The following is a 26,272-nucleotide window of genomic DNA, read 5'->3' on the forward strand; positions in this document are numbered from 1 at the left end:
CAACTTGACCCCAAGGTACAGAGTAGATAGGAAGTCATATCCCAGGGCTGCAGGCTACTCCCCGTGAACCCTGATAACTTGGTGGGTAAAGTAATGAGCTGAGGGGTCCTGCTAAGGAGCTGCTGGGGACTTTGGGGGGAGAGGCTGGGTAGGTCGCCTAGCAACAGTCCTGGTCTGAGGCTGGGGGTGGGAAGGAAAGGTACCGTGTCCTTAACCCACTTGTATCTGAAGGGCATGGCTGCCTAGAAATCAGCTGTTAACTTGGAATCATTTCCTATCTCCTGAGATGACTTTCGTCACTTAGAGAGGATTTGTCCTCTTTTAAGTGGCTACTTCTATGTCATCTACTCCTCAGTATGTTAAAGAGCTTTTAAAAAACCTGATAAGTGCCAGGCAGTGGTGATGCATGCCTTTAATCCCAGTACTCGGGAGGCAGAGGCAGGTGGATCTCTGTGAGTTCAAGACCAACCTGGTCTACAAGAGCTAGTTCCAGAACAGACTCTAAAGCCACAGAGAAACCCTGCTTCAAAATCCACCCCCCCCCCAAAAAAAACCCAAAACCCTGACAAGCTGGGTGTGGTGGCTCACACCTGTCACCCTAGCCCAGTGAAGGTAGGATTGCTTCAAATCCAAGGCCAATCTGGACTACATAGAGAGACCTTGCCTCGAAAATCCAACCAACTGCCAAGACATAGTTAAGTATTCATGAACCTAAGTTGTGTCACTGACAGATAAATTAATAGATGTTACCCTATCTGGCCCTTCTCCAGCTCTGGGAGTCCCCGGAGAGGGCAGAGGGCAGAGGGAAGCAAGAGAGGGGGCTGGAAAGGGCTTGCTGAGGTCAGCACATGTGGTCCAGCACATGCTGGGACTCCTGGGAGAGGAGCAGTGGGTGGGCAGGATCTTATATATTAACCAGGAACATAGCACAAGCAGGTCAGACCTTGCGGGAGGGTCTAATCATGGATTCTATTGCCAAAGGGACTTTGAATAGTCAAGTGTTCTTCAAGGCAGATCACCAGCAGCCCAGATGACTCTATCTATGGAGTGACAAACTCTGAAAAGTTGTTATTTGTCATACTTTCCTTTTGTTTTTCTTTTTTGAGACAGGCTCTGAAGCCCAGGTTGACCTTTTTTTGTTTTGTTTTATTTTTGAGACAGGGTTTCTTTCTCAGTGTAGCCTTGGCTGTCCTGGAACTCCCTCTATAGACCAAGCTGGCCTGGAACTCACAAGAGACCCTCCTGCCTCTGCCTCCTGAGTGCTGGCATCAAAGGTGTGCGCCACCACTGTCTGGCTTGCCCAGGTTGACTTTAATTGAACTTTTGATCTTCCTGCCTCCACCTCCCAAGTGTTGGGATTACAGGTGTGTACAGATACCACACTAGATTTCCCGTGAGCTGGGGACTGAACCCGTGGCCTTATATGTCATGCCAAGCAAACATTTACCAACTGAGTGGCACACCCCATCCTCTGTGACATCACCGTTGATCAAAATGTACTGTCTGATCCAGAGCATCTCACCTCTGTTCCGTTCCCTCACAACACTACAAACTCAGTCAGCGCCAGCCAGGAGCTGAGTTGTGCCTTGAAAGCTTCGGTTAGAAGCTCTGTGTACCCACTCAGTGCCAACACCTCACACATGCTCACCAGTGCTGCAAACTATAGGTGCTACGGATCTCAGGTCCCAAACGAAGAGACCAGAACTCAGACTCACTCGGGCTCACACAGTGAGGGACCTGGCCCTCGTTGGTCCCCTGGTTCTTACCCAGTAGATGCTTGATGATGGCTTGGTTGTGTTCCCAGAGGTTGCTGAAGGTCCCCCAGCGTGAATGCCCATCGGGCACCGGGTTGGCCTTGATCCAGCCCCCACAGGCATAGCTGAAGAAGTCCTGGCAGGGGTCTACCGTGGGGTCCATGGAGTTTAGGATGGAGCTGGTCACTGAGATGCAGGCCTCACTCAGACATACTGGGGGCGTTCCTGAGGGCCAAGGACAAAAGGTCAATGAAAGGTGAATAACATAGGTGCCCTGGAGCCCAGGGGCCACAAACCCCACCTAGCCCTGACCTAACTGGGCAGCTATTAGATCCCTCATGAGATACAAGGTGAGCAGATTTAGAGTTCTAGAAGCTTAGAATAAAACTTCTGTTAGCTTTGTAAACTCCTTTTGGTGGTTCAAAGAGCTCGGAGCTAAAGCCGATTTTCTCTCAGCAGCCCTTCCTCCATGAAGACTTCTGATCCTGATGCCAGCAAATTCATTTGACTTTTCAATACAATTAACAATAGATGTCTTCCAGGCTCTTTCCTCTCTCTCTCTCTCTCTCTCTCTCTCTCTCTCTCTCTCTCTCTCTCTCTCTCTCTCTCTCTCTCTCTCTCTCTCTCTCTCTCTCTCCTCTCCCTCTCCCTCCCCCTCCCCCCCCCCCTCTCTGTCTCTGTATGTGAGAAAGAGAATATTAGCCGGGCGTTGGTGGCGCACGCCTTTAATCCCAACACTCAGGAGGCAGAGGCAGGCGGATCTCTGTAAGTTCGAGACCAGCCTGGACTACCAATGGAGTTCCAGGACAGCCTCCAAAGCCACAGAGAAACCCTGTCTTGAAAAACCAAACAAAAACAAAAAAAAAAAAGAAAGAGAATATTATACAATGTGCATATACCATACATGTGTGTATTCACACACCATACACACACATTTATGCATACACACACATTTATGCATATATACACACACACACATACACAATTAGGGCAGAGAATGTAGCTCAGTTAGTAGAATCCTGGGTTCAGTCCCTGCTAATACATAGAACAAAGCATGGTGGCACAGGCCTGTAACCCTAACACTTGGGAGGTAGAGGGAGGAGGATCAGAGGTTCAAGGTCATTCTCAACTATAAAGAATTGCAGGAAGCCAGCCTGAGGTGCATGAGACCCTACCTCAAAACAAAAACAAAAAACAAAACAAAATTATTGTGTTCTTGGCATCTGAGCTGAAAAGAATCTTCAAGAGCCGAGAATGGAGCCAGGGCTTTCCTTGAACATGCTGGGCAAGTGCTCTACCACTGAGTCACAGCCCCTGGAGAGTCTTTCTGTGGCAGGGTTGACAGAGTCACTTACAGTAACACTAATTAAACCAGAGTCGCCACCGGGAAGGCCAGAACTCCTTTATATGGATAAAAGGAGAGAGAGTGAGTGTGTGTGTGTGTGTGCGTGTATGTTTGAAAAGGGCTATTCACTATTATGACATAACTTTATGTTGGGAAAATAGTACCTATTGTTTTTACTCAGCAAACTGCAGGAAGTCTAGCCTGGCAAAATCTTGACTGGAAATACCCAGAAGACAGACACTGAGGGCACTTGGGTTTGAAAACAACATGAGAAGTCAAGTGGTGGCCCATGCCTTTAATCCCAGCACTCAGGAGGCAGAAGCAGGCAAATCTCTGAGATTGAGCCAGCCTGGTCTACAGAGTGAGTTCCAGGACAGCCAAGGATACACAGAGAAACTGTCTTGGAAAACCAAAACAACAATGAAACCCAAACATCCCTGGCCCATCAAGAACTTAAAGTCTATGAGCCTGATTAATGAATTGTTTGGGGGACCCTATCTAACTGATTGATATTTGGGGCCCTCTCATCTAAGTTCCCCGTTCCATGGAAACCTTCCCAGGCTCTCTTGTGTTGTGTTCCTTCCTGCCTTGGGCTCCTGCCATCCTATCACGGACTGTGCTAGGTCACAGTTACATTCCTGTCCTCCTCCCTAGAAGAGTAGGAACTTGTTTTCACGCATCCCTTGCTGCTCAGTGAGTGTGTGTGGATGAACAACTAAGCTACTAAATGAAAGGAAAGTGTTTGTGACCTGGTCACCTGCTGGAGAGGGGGCTAATATACCTTTCTTTTGGGACACACAATCAGCTGAGAAGGCAGAAACCAGCTCAGATGTAATTTACTCTTCCAAGATGCTTTAATCCTTTAAAGACGTATTGATTGTGTGAGTATGCATGTAAGTACACATGTGAGTGTGTGTGTGTGTGTGTAAGTGTACTGTGAGATTGTGTGTCACAAGTGTGCGGCAGTCAGAGGACAATTTATGGGCATCAGTGCTCTCCTCCTTCTACCATGTAGGTTCTGGGGATCGAACTCAGGTCATCAGGCTTGATAGCAAGTGCCTTCTCCCACTTAGCCATCCATCTGGCCCTCAAGATGCTTTAAAATGCTTTACAGAACAGGGCTAGGGAAATAGGTTGGTCAGTAACCCCAGAACCCATGTACAAATGCCAGGAGTGGCGGCACACACTTGTGATACCAATGCAAGCTGGTTGAGCATAATAAGTGCTCCAGGTCAGTGAGAGTCACTATCATGATGAAGGTGAATGGTGTTCCTAAGGATGACATCCAAGTGTTGTCACCTGGCCTACACGCGCGCACGCGCGCACACACACACACACACACACACACACACACACACACACACACACCAAAACAAAAAACAAACAACAAAAATTTCCCGCTAGAGAGATGGCTCAGTGGTTGAGAACACTGGCTGCTCTTCCAAAGGATCTGGTTTCAATTCCTAGCAGGCACATGGCAGCTCACGCCTATTTGTAGCTCTAGGTCCTAGAGTATCCTCTTCTGACCACTACAGGTACCAAGCATGCATGAGGTGCACAAACACACAGGCAAAATGCTCAGACAGATTAATCAGTAAACGTTTTAAAATACTGAAAAAACAAAAAAAGACCAACATTCCTCGAAGAACCTTGTGTTGGTTTTGCTGCTGTTTGGAAAGCGGCTGAAAGTCCCTGGAAAGGAGGCTTCCGAAGCAGGGAGGTGGGTAAGAATGTCTCCAGGGGCCCAGGCACTGCTTAGAGGTGGGGCTTCCAGAATCTGAGGGCCTGCTTTGCCTGGCCTGGTGTTTGTTCACATGCGGGAAGTCAGGGCCTGCTTTGCCTGGCCTGGTGTTTGTTCACACGCGGGAAGTCAGGGCCTGCTGAGGCAATGAGGCTCTCCAAGTCCTGAGGCAGCTGCTGCCTTCTCAGGTAGTGCACGGATTTCCAGAGCCTTAGCCCAGCTCCACCCTAAGGCAAGAGGACCATTCTATCCCAAGTCCAGGCTTGGAGGCAGAGAGAGGAATGGGACAGAGGCAGATGCTGGACTCCTCCTCAGGAGCCCACCTGGCAGCAACAACAGCTGTGAGGTCTGGGGATTAAATTCAAGCTGTCAGGCTTGGCCTCAAGCACCTTACACACTGAGCCATCTTGTCAGCCCCCACTGTGCTTCTTATTTTTGAGCTGTTCTTTGGGAGCACTCTTTGAGTCCCGAAGAAACTATTGGGGCTCCTAAGGGGAGTCCCAGGGCAGCATGCTTGCTGGGGTCCAGCCTGCTCACCATTTCTGGGCCAAGAGCAGGCAGACAGTGCTGGGCCCACCCTGCCTGGCAGGATGCTCTGAATTGCAGCTGACTCAGGATGGGGTAGCTGCAGAAAGAGAAAGCTCTACTTTGCACACACTCGGCACACACTTCCACAGTAAACAGAAGCCATTACTGTCATTCTGCTGAGCCGACGGATGGCAGACAGTCACGCCTTCACAGCAACAGAGCCAACGCTAACTGAAGAAGTCCTCGGAGACACCAGATACATATGTCATCAGAGTCGCCCCTTCCTCATTTAGAGAAGGAAAAATGTAAGTTTTGGAAATGAAAGGGCTTGTCCAGCCATTAAGTTGCTGAACCAGGGTGTGAACTCATATCCTTTTGGTTATATTGCTTTAAGGCAGGGTCTAACATAGTCTAGAAAGGTTTGAACTTACTAAGTGATCCAGGCTAGCCTTGAAATCCTGATTCACCTGCCTCAGTCTACCAGGGTATTGAGATTACAGACATGAGCCACTACACCCCAATTTGTCCTTCTGATTTCAAATCTTTCATAGCACTCATTCCACCCACCTCTCTGTCTGCATCCTGAGTCCCTAGGCATCTCTCTCCTTGGCTTTGGAGGCCAAGTACAGCTTGAACGAGGTCCCCACCTTGTACAGAGTGACAGAGCAGAAGGGAGCATGGCTAAGCCCACCACAAATAACAGATTCACCTACTTGCCCGGTACTGGATACCCAGGGCTGCCAGGCAGGCCACCAAGCCTGCTGCCAGAAGCAGCACCAGCACCACCAGCCGCTTCTCCACTGAGGTCCGAGCTGCCCAGCACCTCTGGCCACTCCGGGGGCTTCGGAAGTTCACCTGCAGGGAAGGGGGAGAGAGGGGTGGCAAGACTGTGAGCTCAGGGTCCCCCTTCCCCAAGAGGAAGGGGCTCTGCTGCAGGACCAGACCCTGGGGAGGCATCAGGCTGCCTATCTGCCTCAGAGGTGGTCCAGTTCCCAGAATCTGCCCTAACCCAGGAACAGACCCACTGCCCTGGCCAGTAGCTTAGATTTGCTCTGACATGAGAACCAGCAGCTCAGCCCAGGAGGGCTTGTGATTTCTGTGACACTAGATACGGGTAGATGAAAAAAAAAAAAAAAGCAAAAACAACAGCTTTCCCATTTTTCCAGTAAGGAGCTCAAAAAAGAACAGGATGTTTGGCCTTGAAGGAATCCAGAGGGCGGCCAGCTGGGCCCTCCTCAGAGCAAGCTCCTGCATCTACAGAGCAGGACATGACCACGGCTCCTGCTCTCTACAAGTGGGGACACATTCGGCCCACTAAGCCTTCCTAATCCCATCAGGGCTGTCTCGCGGCTTTTCTTTTTACAAATGAGGAAACTGAGGTTGTCGGTCACTTGTCACATAGCTGAATGGGTGGGGCTGCGATCTGAAGGCATCTGTAGATTCTAGAGCCCACCAACGGGCCAGACACATGGTCTTAGGAGACGGTGGGGAAAGACAAGAGGAGACAAAGCCCCATTTGGGCAGGTCTTCTAATGGAGGAAAAATGTGCCAGGCCCCCACCGTCTGGCTAAACAGGAAAGGAGGTACAATGAGGGGAAGTGGAGGGTGTGGCAGGCCGGTGGGGGCAGGGGACTCGAGGAGGGACATGCCTGCCAACAGTACTCAGGGCCCTCAGCCTACTCTTCTTCACACCCAAAGCCAGCACGGGGGTGGGAGGGTGGGGGGTGAGGTCTCTTCTGTTCCAAGAGGTACTTCCTGCAAAAGCCAGGAGGGGCACAGACAGGAAGAGTCCCCAGAAGGTGGGGCTGTTCAGTGACATCACCCTGTGCAAACAGCTGGGCACCAACTCAAGGGGGGAGAACCGGATTCCTTCGCTTATAGTGGGGAGGGTAAGCAGATGATGAGCAGATAGATGGGTAGGCATGGAAGGCTTCCTGGAGGAGGCGATATCTGGGTTGGGGGTGGAGACAAGACGGCCAGGGGTACAAGGCATCGTTGTGAGAAAGAATAGGAACCCCCTCCAAAGGACCGGCAAGAGTTGTCACTGCACCTGCCCTTTAGGGTGGACAAGGAGGGGGGGGGGGGAGTAATGCTTGCAGGGAACAGAAGAGGAACAGGAGCCCCTAAGAGGTCCCCAGCATACCAGGGGACCTGGGGACACCCAACTCGCTGAGTCCCCACAGAGCTGTGCAAGGACTGCCCCCAGAGCCCCTAGAAGGCATCCCACAACTGGCACACGAGATCTGAGATGGGTCATCTTCGGGAAGGGTATCTTGGCCATCCTAGGGTACCCCCTGGGTGCTAAAGAGAAAGAGGAACGTGGGGACTTCTTCTGGAAGGAAAACTGGGATCTAAAACTGTAAAAAGGATGCTGGGGACTGGGAGACTCCCTGACTGCCACGAGGTGTGTATCCCATGGTGGTAGCCAGGTGATGGTGGGTGGCCTGGAGGTGGTGGGGACTGCCTGAGGAGATCCTCTAGACTTTCTTAAACAGGAGCTGCTCCAAATTCCCTTTGCCCTCAGAGACAAGGCTTGTCCAGAAACCTAGAAGTGCTTGGCCCAGACTTGAAAGTCAAGCAATAAACATGACAAAAGTTAATGATCCTATTTTCAAATCCCGTTTGCTGGTCTTACTTGAAACTGTGGCTTTTTAATTCAATTCTGCCTTGATTCTAATTTAATTCACAGTGGATGCCATCTGTTTAAACACTTAGCTTGACATGGAGCAATGATGTCCCAGCCTGCCTGTCTTCTGGGGGAGGAGAGGGCAGGGTCTCATGGAGGGAACTGCATGATCTGGAGAGACGGCCCATCTTGTGCCTTCTGGTCTCTGTATTGTTTTGGAGGCTATCGGCCCAGCCCGGCCTCGAACTCACAGAGATCCGCCTGCCTCTGCCTCCCGAGTGCTGGGATTAAAGGCGTGTGCCACCACCGCCCGGCTATCCATTTGCTTTTATCTGCCGTCTCTTCTTTCCTCCTCTCTCACCTCCTTGATGTCTTTGCACCTGGCTGTCTCCTTGTTCCCCTCAGCACAGCATCTTAGTGTCCCGATGAGGTGGCATTTCCCTGCTTCCCCCCAAGCTAATCAGTCTGTCCTACGAGTTCCCCGGAGTTGGCACCAAGCTGAGGAGGCCTCTTAAACCGAGGTCTCCCCACCTCTGAGCTCTGTTAATTGAGCCATGACCACGAAGCAGGCGAGGGGGTGGAGGAAGGTTGGGACAAATCCTGGAGCAGAAGGACAGCCAGGTGAAGGGATACTGATGTCAATGTCCCTGGCAAGGCTACGCCTGGCTCAACCCGAGGGGCTTCTCTGTGTACCAGAACCCGAGATAAATCTGAGTGAGATGACTGATGGCCAGAAGGTGTTGTGTCCATGAGAGCACGCGTCCCAGGCTGTCTCTGAACAGGTGAGAGTGCTCTGGAGAGGATCCTGACAACATGAGGACATGCCATCAAAGGAGACCACACTGGCCAGGCGGTGGTGGCGCACGCCTTTAATCCCAACACTCGGGAGGCAGAGGCAGGCGGATCTCTGTGAGTTCGAGACCAAGCCTGGTCTACTGAGCGAGTTCCAGGACAGGCTCCAAAACAATACAGAGAAACCCTGTCTCGGAAAAAAAAAAAAAAAACAAAACAAAAACAAAAAAAAGGAGACCACACTGTGGCCACTTGAAAGGCAGGAGGATTAATTTCCCAATCCAATTTGGGAGAGGTGACTGAGGAATGGCCATTGGCCAAGTAACAGCGCTAATGCACTGTGGACTCAGCCTGCTGGCCGGCTTAGCATCCTATTTAACAATGTGAGGTAGAGACAGAAAGAGAGCAGGAGACAGGAGAGACAGGGATGCCCTTCCAAGAGAGAAGGAGAGGGAGAAGAGGAACAGAGAGGAAGGGTTCGAGATGGCAGCAGGGAAGGAGAGACAGGGTGGGAGGGAAAAGGCAGAGGTGTCCAGCCCTGGTGTTCCCAGGGCTTGCAGCGCACAGGAACAAAGCCTATTATAAGCGGGGATAAATATTCAGTTACAGAAGTAAGCGCCAGCCTCACCTAGGCTTGTAGCAAGAACAAGTTCTACAGGTGAGGGAAGGTGCCTGCCCTGGGGTCCAGGAGAAGGGCCAGCAGTACAGGGTACAGGGGTGGGAACCGGGCTTAGCCTGCTTTCAGAGTCTAAGGGCCCCCAGCAACCTGGCTTCACCGAGCAGCCAACAGGGGTTGTCTGCCAAACCTCTGGCAAGGAGCCCACCCTTACAGAGGCTCAGCGTCATGACGGCTGGCAGGAGGACCGGGCTCTCAGATTCAGCCTCTAAGAGTAGGTGGACCTTGACAGCTCAGCCTGGGGGGTGGGGCTGCCTTCATGGGGGGATCACTTTGGGGAAGTTCCTTCCAGTAAAGTTTCCATGAGGTAGACTTCCGGCTGAGGCCACTGAGTCCCACCTGCCACATGCTCCTCCATGCCTGACCTTGAAGAGACTGGTGACAGCTTAATAGCTCCTCCTGTGGGAGCAGACTCCAGAAAACAAACAAACAAACAAAAAATCAGCCTTTAAGAGGAATCACAGTCTCAGGAAATGTGTGTCTTCCCAGAAGGAATAGGCAGTTCTCTAGCATGAGGGAAAGGAGGTCAGCCAGGACCCCAGGGGTGTGCCAAGGCAGCCTCCAAGCCTGTCTCTCAACTCTAACACTAGGAAGCTGGGGTGAAGTCCCCAGGTGTGACCATATCAGATTCTAGAACCTGCTGGCCAAGAGTCTGCAATTGGTGGACAGAGCTGAAGGTCCCTCCTGACAAGGGGGAAGTTGTCTGGAGTCTTAAGTAGGTCTGTCCTTCAAATTATTCTCCTAAGGCGGCCCTGTGCAGAGGGTGGGGCATCAGGGTTCTGAGATTTTCATATCTCGGCTCCCTTTCCTTATTTTTTCCCCAGAAATAAACGGATGGTTTTCAGAGATTTTGGTAGGCAGCTGTGATCAGGCCCCCAATGCTGGCTGCAGGTGTAATCTCAATTATTTTCCTTCAAGCTACTGCAATCGGCACGTGCACGTACGCGTGCATGAGTGTATGTGTAACAGGGTACCAGGTAGCTGGCATTCAGAGCAGAGTTTTGGAAGGAAAACGTTATACACGATGCATCATGGAAGTATCAGCCACGATAAGTTTCTGTGACAGCTAAATTCATTTTGAGAGCACCAGAATAAATGCTTTAAAAAAATCAATATTGCCTCATTTGAATCTTAGCTCTAAGGGGTGGGATACCCACAATGACCCATCTTGTAAAGAAAGCTGAGGTGCTTTGGGGTCCCTAAAGCTCCTGACAGGCAGGCAGAGCTGCATTGCGTTAAACCTGTGCTTAGAGGGCTGGGACACGGAGCTGAGCAAACAGTAAGCCCCCGGCTTGGTCCCCAGTGCTGCATACAACTGTAAACCCAGCGCTTGGGAGGCAGAAGCAGGAAGATCAGAAGTTCAAGGACGTCCTCGGGGACACAGGAAGTTCATGGCTGTCCTAAGCTATGTGATGCCCTTTCTCAAAAACCAACAACAAAAACAAGAAGAAACAAAATACGGACATACAGGCCAGGTGTGGTGGCGTGATTAGGAGAAAAGCGAGGGGGGGGTTTCAAGTTGAGATTCTATCTCAAAAAAGTGTGTGTGTGTGTGTGTGTGTGTGTGTGTGTAAGGGGAGGGCTGGCAGAACTCAACTCAAGCTAGGGAGAGGGTCTAAGTTAGACACCCCCAAAAATATATATACACACACTCAAATGTAAAATACTAGATTCATTATTTCTAAGTGGAATTAGTTTGCTTTTAAAGCCTCCCTGGGTACATGTGCATGTTGTTAGGGAATCGCATCCAGGACCTCGCTAGCATAAATTTGTAACCTCAGGCCCTTAAGCCATTTTTTTTTCATGGACAGGGGGTTTCTGTGGACCAAGCTGATCTTGAACTCAGAGATTTGCCTCCCTCTGCCTCCCAAGTACTGGGATTAAGGCCCTGTGCCCGACTATATTTTCTTTTTTTAATCCATAAACACGTAGAACATTTATATTGAATAATAACCCAAGAGACTTAAAACGTTAAGCTATTAGAAGGCTTAAGGTTGCAATATAGCTAGGCCTGGCAGTATATACTTGCAATCCTGGTACTGGAGGTAGGAAGACCCGGAGTGGGGGGGGGGCTTGGGCTATAATGGGGAGGGGGCAGGAAAGAAGAGAGGGGAGGGGAGGGGAGAGTAGATGGATGGTTCTTGGCTTTTAGCTGAGAGAGCACTGACGAGCTTGTATTTGCTCTGGGGAAGTCATGGAGGCTCCAAGCAAGACTTACAGGGCACCTACAGAAATGCCCCCGAATTCTCAGCCACGTTCCTGCATGTTTCTGTAAAGGTATCAGGAAATACACCTACTCAGGCAGCTTGCTATGAGGACACCAAGACAGAGGTTCAACCCACACAAGACGCCTCATACCGGTCCTGTGTCTCAGCTTCAGCACCTGGGATATGGCTACCTGCCCTCCCTTGTGGGTCACAAAACAGTGATCCTAGCAGTGACACAGGTCACTCCATTTCTTCCTTGTCCTATTTTACAGATGAGGGCTGAAATAGACTATGTGGCTTGCTCAGAGTCTGGGGGGGGGGTCAGAATTCACAGCCAGGATCCTGGCTTCAGAGAGATGGTGAACGAGAGGGAGGGAGGGAAGGAAGAAGGGAGAGGGAGAGAGAGAGAGAGAGAGAGAGAGAGAGAGAGAGAGAGAGAGAGAGAGAGAGAGAGAGAGAGAGAGAGCGCACCAGAGTTTTCTCAGTGCTCTGGGAGAATCTCACTCAGATGAATGTGCTGTTGATATGAAGTGGCTATACACACCCAGGTGGACTGTTGCTATCACAAGAGTATTATTCTCTTGTGAACTGGGAGATGCTTACACGAGGCTGACACATTTAGAACTTTCTATGACAAGTAAGACCAAAAGAGACTGAAGGGAGAGTGGGTGTTGTGTAACCCACTATGAGGAGCTGGCAGGAAGAGATCCGAGACAGGCTGGGTTCGACCCTCCCTCTCCAGTTTCTAGCAGTGTGACTGTCCTCAGTTTCCTCTAATGCAGGTAGAGGAAATACCCCTACAGCTTAGAGCAGTCCTGAAGGTTGAGTGGGGTGCAGCAGGCAGGGAGCCAAATCCCAGTGGGCAGAGGCACTGGGGAGAAGGAGGAGCCAGGAGTCTCCCCCCGGCTTACGTCACTAACCAGAGGAGACCAATGGAGGCCTGGAAGGCTGAGGCCCCACTCCTTCGATGAGATAAGTTTTGATTAGGTGTCCTTCACAAGGTACCCAAGCCTCTTCTCTGTCCCTTCCGAGGCCCACGCAGCAGAAATCCTCCTGGTCCTGCCCTCTTTGGGATGGTTTCTCAAGAACCAGATCCCAGAACTGCCTTGGGTGTTCCCATTCAAAACTCAGCTTATCCACCCATGTCTAAACTCTACCCTTGTAGAGGGCTTGGCCAGAAAGCGCTGCCCCAGGCAGAGGAGAGGAGAAAGCCTGGGCAACAGCCCTCCTCTCCTGCAAGGCACTGTCAAGTCAGATGTTAAGTCTCTGAATTTCCCACGGGGCACACACTAGAAGGAAGGAACTAAGCTTCCGGAGTAGGCTGGCAAAGGGCAGGGGGGCTGGTGGAGGGGGGTGAGGGGGCACGCCATTCCCCCTCCCCCCCCCCAGTTAATACAGGTCGTCAGAGAGGACGGAGAGAAATGGAGGTAATGTGTCCCGGCCAGGGCTCCAGGGTGGCCGGACCCGCCACGCAGAAGTGAAGACAGTGTTAGGCTGTCAGGGCTGGGTGCTGGGTCGCTGAAACCCCGGGCAAGTTTCCCATCACTCCCCCCACCCCACCCCCCAGCTGTCCTGTGAAAAGTTCAGGGCAGGAGAGTACGTCTGCATCCGAGTTGTAGCCTGAAGGATCCCGGGAAGGTTGGAACTGTAGGTGGGATGGATCCAGAGCTGCGGGGTACACGACCCACCTCCTTTCCCCTCTGGGGCTAAGTGGGGGTGGGGCACCGCTGAACTAGCAAAGGTTGGAGTCCCTACCTGCAAGCCATTGGGGTACACGTCGCCCTCGGAGAGTGAGTCCACCAGGTCCTCTTCGTCCAGCGTGGCCCGCTTGTAGGATGACATCTGCAATGCCAAGTGCAGAACGGACTCCTTCAGCGTCTCCATAGCCAAATGGGGAAGCGGGGCCCCCGGCGCCCCGCCCCGCCCCGGCCACCCGAGATCAGTTCACGAATGGACGGTCCTCCCCGCACGCCACACCCGCCTCACCCCCAGAGCGGACAGCACGGCGGCCAGTGGTGGCCACACACTCCGCATGCTGTGCCCCACGATGCCCAGTCCCGCTCGGATCCCCTGGTGTCTCCACTCTCTGGCTGCCGGGGGCGGGGCCTGCTGGAAAGTGGGTGTGGCCTGCAGCACATGTTCCTCCCTGGCCTTCCACGAGAGTTGGGATGGGGACCTCTTTCTTTCCAGGCCCAGCCCCAGACCCTAGATAGCAGGACAGGGACTCATAGAGGCTTCATTCATAATGAATGAAGGTCAGCAAAGCCTAGCTGGGTCAAGACAGATTCCTTCACCATCAGCCCTTAGGTGAGACAAGGGGTCTTCCACCTAGCTAGAAAGGCTTGCGGGATGTGGGATGGAGGAGGAGTCAGGAATCCCCCCAACATCTCAGTTCCTTTTCCCTCTAATTCGAGAGCTTTAAAGCCAGAGTTCTAAATGAAGTTCTACAATTCTAAGAAAGTCCCCTGACTTGACTGCTGAGTGAATTTGGAGGTTTCAGCTTTCCAATTAGTCATTTTTCTTTTCTTTTCGTCTTTTAAAAAATGTTTGTGAGTGTTTTGGCTGTGGGAATGTATGTGTACCATATGCGTGCCAGTGAAAGTAAGAGTGGTGGGAATCGAACCCCAGTCCTCTGGAAGAACAGTCAGTGCTCTTAACCGCAGAGCCATCCCTCCTAAGCACCATTTCTGATCCGTGCCAACTTGATTCTCACTGTTGGGCATTCATGCAAGTGAGCCAGCCTGGAGGGGTGAGGTGGCTGTCCAAGTTAGGGGGAGGGACCAGTGAGGATGGTGGCTCCTGGGGGTTTCCAGGCTTTAGGGGCCACTAAGATGGCTCAGGTAGGTAAAGGTGCTCGGTGTCAAATCCCACTTGAGTTCATCCCCAGGGCCCTCCCTCTGACAGCCTGCTCAGCTGCTAGAGTCAGCCAGCCATTGTAAATGAAATTCTCATCGTACCACACTAGCTTCAAAGTCCCCCAGTCTTTGCCAGGCTCAGGGCTGCTGGTCCCCAACCCTCCCCTTCAGCTGCTACACACCAAGGCCCCAGATCTCTGCCCTGGCTTTTGTTCAGATCTGCAGATACCTGCGTTGCTCTTTCTCAGCCAAGTCCTTTGTAGCTGTTGCTCCCTTCCGCCACCTGGAAAGTTCTTTTCTGGTTCCTCCCACAGCCAGTTCCAGTCTTAGATTAAATGCCACCGGCTCAGATGTCCTAAACACCCTAGGTAGCTCTCCACATCCTCTTACAGCAGCCTCTTCCTTCCCTTATAGTAGTCAGCACGGTCTGTTATGGCTGTTTTGTTCTGGGAGACAGGGTCTTATTGGTCTTATTACGTAGCCTGGGCGAGCCTGGAACTCACCATCCTCCTGCCTCCACCTCCCAAGTACTGGGATCGCAGGTGTGCACCTCCACATACACCCACTAGCACCCGGTTAACTTTCTGATTTTAGTGTTTATTACCTGGTGCTCCTCCCCTTTCCCCCCCCAGAACCGTGAGCTTTGCCTACAGCAGCTGGGCACGTGTGGGAGACTACCCATCACCAGGCATGGAGTGGTGCTCAACAACTGCTCTTGAGCTGAATGGGGGAGCCAGCAGTGGCGAGGGGCTGCCTTCAAATTCCCACAAAAGCTTCAGTGTCTAATGCACTGCTTAGGAGAACACAGAAACACATCCAAGGGAGTGTGCGCGCGCGTGTGTGTGTGTGTGTGTGAAATACCTCTTCCTAAAGATTTATTTATTTATTTATTTGGGGGCTTCAGAGATGGTCCAGTGGTTAAGAGCACTTGCTGCTCTTCCAGAGGATCTAGGTTTGGTTCCCAGTACCCACATGGCAGTCACAACCATCTGATCCAGTTCCAGAGGATCAGATGCCCTCTTCTGGCCTCAACAGGCATTGCATGCAAGTGGTGTGCTTACATATATACTTGTATGTAAAGTGAAAAACTGTAACATAGAACTGGAGAGATGGGTCAGCAGTTAAGAGCACTGGCTGCTCTTCCAGAGGTCCCGAGTTCAATTCCCAGCACCCACGCATGGTGGCTCACAACCATCCATAATGAGATCTGGTGCCCTCTTCTGTCCTGCAGGCATACATGCAGGCAGAACACTGTATACCTAATAAATAAATACATCTTTAAAAAATAATAAAAACTGCAACATAGAATAAAAAATTTTAAAAGATTTGTTGCTGGTTGTAGTGGCAAACACCTTTAGTCCCAGCACTCAGAAGGCAGAGGCAGGTGGATCTTCGAGTTCAAGGTCAGTCTGGTCCAAAAAGTGAGTTCCTGGACAGCCAGGGCTACACAAGTCCCTGTCTAGAAAAATCATTTAAAAAAATAAAAGATTTGCTTACTCTTATTTCTTGTATATGACCTTTTTGCTTGCATGTGTGTATGTATACCATATGTGTAATTGGTGCCCATGGAGGCCAGAAGAGGGCATTGGGACTCTGCCATGTAGGTGCTAGGAACTGAACTTGGGTCCTCTGCCAAAAGTAGCCAGTGCTCTTAACCACTGAGTCATCTCTGCAGCCCCACTTCGAGGGGGTGAGAGGGTGGGGGCAATCCAAATTCCTGAAACTTCTGCCTCTCTCACTGGGTGAGGGAGTTCCTATTACTTCACTCCAGGAGGGAAAGACACCTAAGGATTTTCAAAAATGAGAGATCTGGCTGCATTAGTGACAGGTGCTAATCACAGGAGGAAAGGGCCCTGGAAAAGGAGTTTTGATCCCCCGACACATCCCCTGGCACCTAGGAGGGCCAGAGCAGGAAGTTTCCTTCTTCCTACCCTCTCAGCTTGGTATCCTTTCCCTTTGGTGGGTTTCGTTGGCCCCTTTTATGCAGAATGAAACTGAAGCTAAGGGAAGTAGCTTGCCAGCAGGTTAAGCAAGGGCTCCTTTTACTTCCAGTTCGTCTCAGAGACCTTCTGTTCCAGGAAACCTCCTGACCACTGACAGCATCTACCCCCACTGAAGTGTCTTCCCAGGACCTCCCTGTGCTACCTCCTTACAGCAAGCATCTCAGAACAGGAGTGGGGTGGAGACAGAGCATGGCCTGTTCCCTCAAGGGCCTGGCCTGGGGATACAGCCCTTAGATTTTTTTTGTTTTGTTTTTAAGAAAGGGTTTCTTCATGTAGCCCTAGCTGTCCTGGAACTCACTCTGTATACCAGGCTGGCCTTGTAACTCACAAAGATCCACCTGCCTCTGCCTTCAGCGTGCTGGGATTAAAGGCGTGTGCCACCACTACCCAGTTGCCTCTAGATGTTTGAGCCAAGGTGCTTATGGGTGGTGGACAACCATGCCCAATCCATCCCAAGGCAGCTGTCAGTGACTGGATGACGCAGGCAGCTCTTAAACCTCTCAAGAGAACTAAGCATTGCAAAGAACTGTGGGTTTCTCAGCTCACAAAAGCCTCACCCCATTCCTGCAATGCCAGCTGGGCCCGAAGTGAAACCGCACCTACCTCAGATGGGGTGAGCATCTCACCCACCTCTCCTCAGTAGGGAGCATGTTATACCTGAGTGGGTGACATGCACCAAGGGCTGTCCTCTCTCTGGACCTGCCAGGTACTCCACAGATGACAGGTCCCCACAGCCACCCGGGCTAGCCTAGCAGGTGTGTCTTCCATTTATAGACAGAGGAAGGGGAGGTAGTGACAGGACTCTATACCTACTGGGTGTCACTTAAGGTGTCTCTCTCTTTTTTTTTTTTTTTTGTTTTTGTTTTTTGAGACAGGGTTTCTCTGTATTGCTCTGGAGCCTGTCCTGGAACTCACTCTGTAGACTAGGTTGGCCTTGAACTCACAGAGATCCGCCTGCCTCTGCCTCCCGAGTGCTGGTATTAAAGGGCTGCGCCACCAATGCCAGGCAAGATGTCTTAAGAGTCCCTTTTGTCTCAGCTCTTCCCCCCTCTCAGGCAACATCCTTATCTCCACTTAACAAACAGATGAGCGAGGGTCCGGGGGATTCACCTCTCCAGTGCTCTGGCTGGGTCATGAGGTGCTGCCATATGAGCTTTTTCACCTTCCTGCAAACCCACCCATACTGGCTTCATTAAGTTGTCCAGGGAGGCCAGGCCACACATCAAGTCAGTCAGGATCAGAGTCAGGTCTCAAGCCTGGGCCTGGACACCAGGGCCTATGTTCTTTGTAGAAGGCAGGACTATTTCCGGTGGGAACCTCATAGAGTCTGCATGCCTTGGGAAGACTAGGCCCTGGGCTGGCAGAACGGCCAGGGCCTGTTTTAATGGCCTCATTTGTGGTTATATGGGCACCACACCCTGATGCTTCGTAGCCCCCCCTTCCAGAAATCTGGGCTGCATCTGGGCCTGGATGGCACAAGAACTGCTTAGCTGAGATCAAGGGTGGTAAAGTGGGAATGGCAGCTCCTTGTGGAATGCGGGTCCCGGGTCCCCGATGGCCGGGAAAGTGATAAAAACCAGATGAGGACAATGGTGCCAGACCTGGAAACTTGCCCTGCATCGGCCACTGGGGGTTTGGGATAAGCGTAAGTGAGGCACAAAGATGCTTCCATGTTTCTGATGACAAAGGCTTGTGTTCTGGTGGTACCCATGGGTCCCAACAGCTTTAGTCAGATGGATTTTGTGGTTGGTTTGCCCAAGGCAGGGATCTTCAGGGAATCTTGGAGAGTGTCAGAAGTGATAAAGAGAGTGACGATTTGCACCTGGGCTGTTTTCACATTCTAAGTCTCCACTGCTTAGGGGGCCACCCTGGTGGCCAAGTACCCACCAGTGTGGCTGGGATCTGTGAGAAGTTACCATTACCCGGTACACACTCAACAGGCATGAAGATGGAGACAGCGAAAGCTCTCGCAGGAAACCTCAGTCTGCTAACCCATTCTGCCACTTCCCAGCGGCAGGTAAGTGTGGAGATCAGCGCCAAGTCCACAGACAGTGCCCGAGTTATTCCTACCATTATCACATAGTATGTAGTGTGCCTGCAGGCCAGAGGACAACCTCCAGTGGTGGCCCACACAGGCACTGGCCATCTTTTATTATTGAGGCAGGGTCGCTCACTTGGTTATAACTCACTGAGCAGGCTAGACTGGCTAGCAGAGAGACTGGCTGGGCAGAGAGACTGGCTGGGCAGAGAGACTGGCTGGGCAGAGAGCCCCACGGATTCTTCTGTTTCCACCTCCCCAGCTCTGGGATTCCAAAGCCCTGTCTGCACACTTGGATATACATATATATATATTTATATTTATATATTTATTTTATTTCTATGTTATGTTTATTGGTGTTTTGCTTGTGTGTATGTCCCTGTGAGGGTGTCAGATCTCCTGAAACTTAAAGATCTCCTGGAGTTATAGACAGTTGTGAGCAGTCACGTGGGTGCTGGGAACCTATGTAAAAGCAGCCAGTGCTCTTAACCACTGAGCCACCTCTCCAGCTTTTTCCATGGGCTTTGGGGGTTAAATATTTGAATATAGGTCCTCCCACTTGGATGGCAAGCACTTTACTAACTGATCTCTCCCCGTAGCTACTGTGGTTACTTCTAAAACAAGGTTCTTGAACTGCAGTTGGTCCCTGCAATGAAACACAGGGCTGGGGATATAGCTGGATGGGTTGGAGCGCTTGCTTAGCATGAATCCCTGGGTTCAACAAACTGGGCATGGTGGCACATGCCCGCAATCCCAGGATTTAGGAGGTAGGGTAGGAAGATCAGGAGTTCAAGGCCATTCTTGACTACACAGTAAATCCAAGGCCAGTCTGCAGAACAAGAGACTCTACCCCAGAGGGAGGGAGGGAGGGAGGAGATGTCAACATCAGAATGGGGGTAGAAGGCCAGTTTGACTACTATCTTAAATAAAACAATAAATAAATGTAACTGGTCATGGCCAGCAGCTCAGTGGCAGCTAACCTGCTTGCATGTCCAAGGCCTTGAGTTTTAGTCCAAGCACTAAGTAATAATAATAATAATAATAATAATGATAGCTGGCCAACCCCCCCCCCAAGTTGCTGACTCTTGACAAGGCTCTTTTATGGCCTTATCTTATTTCTATCTATGATCATCTTGTGGAACCAGTCCCAAGACACCTATTTCACAGGTTTGGAAACTGAAGCCTGCCAATTAACACAACTAAGACTTGATCTCTGATTCTCTTCATCTTCCCTCATTCCTCCTTTTCTTGTTGCCCGCCTCCCCCCACCCCCACTCCAGGGCCTATCTCTCAGGCAGGCAGGGAGGGCTCTTTGAAGACCACAGGCCACTCCATCTGAGCTGTGGGGAATAAAAGGCTAGAACCTGGTAGGTTGGGCTAAGAGATTTGGCTTTGGGCTACCACAGGTTCTAATGGCATTGGCCTAACAGGGAAAGGAGATATTGGGCAAGAGGTGAAAGGTAGCAGTGTGTAGGGTGTAGGGTGTGGGGCAGGGGTTTGCAGGAGGCTAAAGCTGAGGTTTAGGGAACCACCCGAGGTCAGAATACACAGGGGGAGCTCAGGTTGCTGTCTGCTTCCTCCAAGACACGTGGCAGCCCTACCTGAGGGTGGGCCACTGTGGTCTGTGAACAGTATAACAGAGACTCTACATATGCCCACTTGGCCCTTGTCGACTTGTGTATGCAGACCCTGAGGAGCGCTGCCAGCAGCTGCTTTGGTGCCTATGGAAGGAGTGACCGACGCCCGGCTGACCACCTCCATTTCTTCCCTAGTGTACTGGTGAAGGAATGTACCCTACCAGGTACCCCAATCGGTCACCTCAGGCCTCCACTCCACAGCCTCAGAGGCTCAGCTCCCCGGGGAAGCCTTTCCTTATTAGCTTGCTAGTCTCTGGATCTCCAGGTGGCTCATCTCCCGCTGAACTCTGGGTAGAAAGATGCAAATTAACTGACAAGACCCAGCCTGTCTCCTGCTAACAGACCGGCTTCCTGGGGCTACGGAAGGAAAACTGCCAGCTGGCACCTCCACCTTCTCTCCAGCCCAGGGTCGGACTCTTAGGATCTCTCTCACAGACCCCTTTCCCCACGCACATTGGAACCACAACAAAACACAGGATCGGGTCCCCTAATGCACGGGTTTCCTGCTCCCAAGCCTTTGCATGTCCAAGCCATGCTCCCACCCCCCCGCACCCCGCGATTTCTGTACCAGTGAACTCCTCAGCTTATATTATATATCTTCCTCACGCTCCCCCCCCCCCCCCGCACCCCGCGATTTCTGTACCAGTGAACTCCTCAGCTTAGATATCTTCCTCCAGGCAGCCTTCCAGGACTTCACCAGGACCCTTCCCCTCTCCTTTCAAACAGGCCTTCAGTATCTCACCCTAAGCACAGCATCTCAGTTCCTTCCTATCTTTCGGTTTCCCTCCTGTCTCACGGGGAAGGCAGGGTACCTAGCATGTGGGGCCCGTATGTATGCTGGGCTAAGCAAGGCACATAGCAGGCCGGCAGGGAGCTGGCATCCAGTCACCGTCCCTTGCATGTGGCAGGCTGAGGAGGAGCCAGCTCTTCAGGAGGGAAGAGGACCCACACAAAAATAAAAGGACTGCAGAGGGTGCTCACACAAAGCCGACAGCCACACATCCGGAAAACCACAGAGCCTGGGTCCCGTCCCTTGGGGCTCCATCCCACAGCCAGAGCAGCCGCAGCTCCTGCCTCCCCACCTCGCACCTGTTTGGTCCCGGCTGCCTCGGACATGGCCTCCTGGGTCTTCTCAGGGCGCTGTGCACAAGGCAGACCAGCGAGCCGGCCCTGAGTCCGAAGCCACCAATGACACCTGCACCTCGGTGTCTTCTCCAGCACTGTCGTGAGGGACACCCAGGCTGGGCAAGTCCTAGGCTGGCGAGGACAAGGGTGCCGGAACAATTTGCTGATCTAATCACGTAAAACTTAGGACAAAGCTAATCTGCCTGGTTTAATGATATTTATAACGTGCCTGACCTGCTTGGTAATTAGGTCCAACCAGGAAGCAGCTTGTGGAAGTGGTGGTAATTAGTATTTGTGTTACCCTGGTGGGCAGGCTGCGGCCAGGGAGAGGATGAAACAGATCGGACAGGAAGCTTAGGCATACCTCGGATTTGTGAACCCTGAGACAACCAACTTACATGGACGATCCTGTCCAGCCCTCACTGAGGTCCACGATGGGCAAGATGAGTCCCTCTCAGGTTGAGAAAATAACCCAGAGAGGTCCATTCCCTTGTCTATGGTCACACAGCCAGTGAATGAGAACCAGGACTCATATAGGTTTCTCGTTTCCTCGGGCAGCAGGGGATCATTAGAGCAAAGGTTGGGGGACAGAGAGTGCCATGACAGAGCTGATGTCAGCTTGCCCTTAACGAACACAAAGAGAGATGCTGGGGTACCCATAGGTGTAGCTCAGTTGACACACGAAGCCCTGGTCCAACGCCCAGAAAGAACCACATCCACGGGGTGTGCTAGCGCACACCCGCGATTCCAGCATCAGGGAGGAGGAGGCAGGAGGATCAGACGTTCAAGGCCATCCTCAGCTCCATAGTGTGCTGGAGGCCAGAGGATACCTGAGATTCTATCTCAAAAAATTTTTTTAAAGAAAGAAAACTAAAGGAAAAAATTCAGGGCTGGAGAGATAGTTCAGCGATTAAGAGGAACGGCTGCTCTTGTAGGGAACCCAGATTTGATTCCCAACACACATGGTGGCTCATAACTCGTCTGTACCTCCAGTTCTAGGGGACCAAAGCCCTCCCTCCGTCATCCACAGGCACCGGGTAGGTATATGTGGCACAGGTACATACAGACAAAGCACTCAGACGCTTAAAGTAATTTAAAACACAATTCAGCCCAGCACCCAAAATACAACGGTAACGTAAGTCGAGCCAGGAAGGGTGACCCAGGAGAACAAGAGTTTCAATGTCATCCTGGGCTACACAGAACTACAAGGTAGCCTGGACACCCGTTCTGAAGCCTGGCACGCAGATTAAGTTTCACTGGGCTAGACTAGGAACCTGTCAGTCCCCTGTCCTTAAAAGGCCAATACCGCTTCACAGGGGTCCTGCGAGCTGGGCCTTCCTCACAGCTCTTCGGGATGGGTAGCGCTCTTCCCATTTCACAAATTGAGAAACTAAGGCTTTAGAAACTCTGGAGGGAAGGGACACAGGCAGCGTGAGGTCTTCCCTAGGGCCTACCAATGGTTCGAGGGGAACAAGCTGTCTGAGAGGCAGCGCTCCCGTGCCCAGCCTCCAGCCTATGCCCCAGGCTGGCACTGAATACCCTATACAGGTCCTCTTCTTACTCTGCCACCACTTCTAACTGTGTGACTGTGTACCTCTTAGAACTCTGGGGAGGGAAGCCAGGTGTGGTGGCACACACATTTAATCCCAGCACTTGGGAAGTAGAGGCAGGTGAATTTCTGAGTTTGGAGCCAGCTTGGTCTACAATGTGAGTTCCAGGACAGTCAGGGCTACATCGAGAAGCCCTGTCTTGAAAAACTAATAATCATAATAACAACAAACTCTTAGTGATAACATCACACATCTCATAAGTGGGGCTTTTAAAAAAACACCCCAGCAAACACTCATTTAGCACCTACTCTATACCCGCTCAGGGACTTGTAGGCAGGATACAGCCACAGGGGAGAGTCTGGATATGTCTGCAGGCCCTTCTATGCCATCTTCTTTAAAAATTAGAAGTTACAGATGCTCTCCTACCCACAGTGGGTCCCGAGGATGCAACAAGCACCCTGGAGGGGGAGTGGGATGGGAGTTCAGCTGATCACTCCCTGGCCTCACCCCTGGGAGGCAGAAGGTTGCCCTGCCAGTGATCCTTATCCTCCTCTTCTCCAGATAGCTGGCTTGTCTGGACACATCCCCAGGAAGTGGGGGTGCCCAGCCCCTAGCACCCCTGAGGCAGCAGCATGTCTTGGCTCTGTCTGATTCCACCCTCGCCTTCCTGGGCTGGGCCCCATTTCATACCTCCCATAAGCCCTCATCAGGCATCTACCAGGCTCCCAGCCTCCTCCCCTCCCCTCATTGCCATGCTAGTACTACTAAAGTTGGGGGTCCCATCACCCGGCTGCTAAAAAAGCACCCAGATGTGAAATTGGTCCATGTCAGGGCAGGCTCAGTGGGCAGGGCTAGGCCCTCTCAGGCCTGCTCAGGGAAGCAGCACCTGACTGGCTGACAGATCTACACCTCACGTGGCATCGCCATGTCAAGCAGCCTTGGCTTCCCTGAACCCTGGAGGAATATGGGCAATGGTTAGGAATACAGTTCCTAGAACTAGCTGGGTTCAAATCACTGCTCATCCTGGGGCTCCGTCTATAGCCTGTGGCCAGGCACCTAATCCCTGCCTGTAGCTCAGCTTACTCAGCTATAAGAACGGGTTTATTAAGAATCATCACAATGATTAAATGACTTCACAGAACAAGGACTTGAGACAAAGGGAGGGCTGAACCAAGCATCAGCTGTTCCTGTCACTGCCTCCTACAGGCTCACACTCCCGCTGCCAGCTGGTCAAATCTGGTCCACAGATGTGTCAAAGTTTTTAAAATACCAGCATGGTATGGGTTTTACATGAAGAGCAACATTTTAAAGTTTCCGTTGTAAAAACAAACAAAGCAAAAACACACGGATGCTGCTAGGTCCACATTCTCACATAGCTGGAGGGTAAACAGATGCCCCCAGTGAACAGGCCACAGGCCACAGGTCCCAAGGCATCACAGCCCACCCTCACCCCTTCTGGCCTCCTCATCCGGCCACCTCATCACCATGCTGGCACCATGACAGGCAACAGAGAGAAAAGATGCCTCCCACTAGGAGGCTCCTCAGCCAGATGTGGGAGAAGGGGTCACATGAAGCTTCAAGCCAGACCAGTTAAACAATGGTGACAGATGTCCGGAGAGCGGTAACCTAAGAAAGTGGACTTCCTAGGATGGAGCAAGACTGGCAAATAGAGACATTTCAGAAGCGTTCCATCTTGATTTCACCACGGTTGCTGACAAATGCGTGTGTTTGTCAAGACACATCTAGCTGTCCCCTGTGTTTTATTCTACACAAGTGACACCTCCACAGAAGAGAAATGGAAATGTGGCGGGGAGGGGCTCAAGGTCTAAACAGGGCCTGAGTCCTTTGGATGTGGATGCTGGGCAGGTCAAATGTGACAAAGACATGCTGAGATGTCTCTAGCAACCAGTCTGCTCTCCCTGCACAATGCTGGCTACATCAGAGGTTGAAATCTATGGTTTAAAGCTGTGTGTAGTTGATCTTCGAAGAACTGTACAGACCCATGGTGTCCGAAACAGAAGCCTGCACGTGGCGACCTATGCACTAAGCTGGGGCTGGGGATGTAACCTAGTTGGTAAAGCACTCTGTCTAGCATGCAGATGCCCTGCATTCCAACCCCAGCCCCACATAAACTGGGGGGTGTGAGGTGCACCCTGAAAGTTGAGGCAGGAGGATTGCCCTCAGCTATAACAGTGAATTCAAGGCCAGCCTGTTAAGGTGGAAGCTTCACCCAAGCCCTTGGCATCCATAGACCCAAAGATGTTCTGGTGGAAATTCCACCCAAGCCTCCTCCCCTATCTCTCTCAAAACCCTGCTGCATCTCAGAAAGTCCACCAAATGATGACCCCTCTCCCAGATGCTCAAGACCACTCCCACAGGGTATTTAAACTGCCCCCCAGAGCAGGGCATTGGTGGCCCACGCCTTTAATCCCAGCACTTGGGAGGCAGAGGCAGGGGGATCTCTGTAAGTTTGATTGAGGCCAGCCTGGTCTACAAATCGAGTTCCAGGACAGCCTCCAAAGCAATTCAGAGAAACCCTGTCTAGAAACACCAAAAAACAAAACAAAACAAAACAAAAAACCTGTCCCCCAGAAACCAGCTTTTCTGGTCTCCCTTTCCTGTCTCCTCTCTGGGAGGCTGGAAGGCCACCAGGGGTGCTGTAGCCATTAGAGGTAGACTTTTTCTAATTAGGTTTGATTTGGTCTGATTTGGATTGCTGCATCGTGGAGAGGCTTATTGGAGGCTTATTGGGGTGTAGAAACTTTTCACAGCCCTGAATCAATTTTTTTTTTGGTTTTTCGGAGATAGGGTTTCTCTGTGGCTTTGGAGGCTGTCCTGGAACTAGCTCTTGTAGACCAGGCTGGTCTTGAAATCACAGAGATCTGCCTGCCTCTGCCTCCCGAGTACTGGGATTAAAGGCGTAAGTCACCACCGCCCAGTGAATAAAAATGTTTTTAATTAATTAGTTAATTAATTAATTAATTAATTTTGGTTTTTTGAGACAGGATTTCTCTGTGTAACAGCCCTGGCTGTCTTGGAACTCACTCTGTAGACCAGGCTGACCTCAAAATCACCTCTGCCTTCTGAGTGTTGGAATTAAAAGTGTGTGCCACCACTAACCGGCTTTTTTTTTAAAGATGTATTTTACATTTATTTATTTATTTATTCATTCATTCATTCTTTTGTGTCTGGTGTGTGTGTGCCCATGGAAGTCAAGAAGAGGGCATCCGATCCCCTAGAGCTGGAGTTACAAGTAGTTATGAGCCACCCTATTGGACTTGGGTGTAAAGCTGCTTCTGGCCCTCACCATCCAGCAGTCTTGTCCCCCAAGCCTCAATGACCTCTGTTTAGGAGTAACATTATTATCTCCCCCCACCTCTTTTTTTTTAATGGTC

General features: G+C 51.3%; 1 protein-coding gene across 2 annotated transcripts in view; it reads right to left on the reverse strand.

Annotated features, from left to right (window-relative positions):
* The window catches only part of Ece1 (endothelin converting enzyme 1), a 98,807-nt gene that overhangs the window by 37,677 nt on the left and 34,858 nt on the right, over positions 1–26,272 (reverse strand). The window contains exons 1-4 of one of the 2 annotated variants that reach the window (XM_040756306.1): positions 13,656–13,787; positions 13,425–13,511; positions 6,082–6,223; positions 1,767–1,979 (exon numbers count right to left, since the gene is read on the reverse strand). In XM_040756306.1, coding sequence (XP_040612240.1) covers positions 1,767–1,979; positions 6,082–6,223; positions 13,425–13,511; positions 13,656–13,703 — 490 coding nt within the window. In that variant the 5' untranslated portion in view covers positions 13,704–13,787. Of the gene's footprint in view, positions 1–1,766; positions 1,980–6,081; positions 6,224–13,424; positions 13,512–13,655; positions 13,788–26,272 lie in introns of those variants that run through there. The other variant, XM_040756307.1, reaches the window with a different exon arrangement.

Source organism: Mesocricetus auratus, unplaced genomic scaffold, assembly GCF_017639785.1.
Source record: "Mesocricetus auratus isolate SY011 unplaced genomic scaffold, BCM_Maur_2.0 Super-Scaffold_100014, whole genome shotgun sequence".
Classification (NCBI taxonomy): domain Eukaryota; kingdom Metazoa; phylum Chordata; class Mammalia; order Rodentia; family Cricetidae; genus Mesocricetus; species Mesocricetus auratus.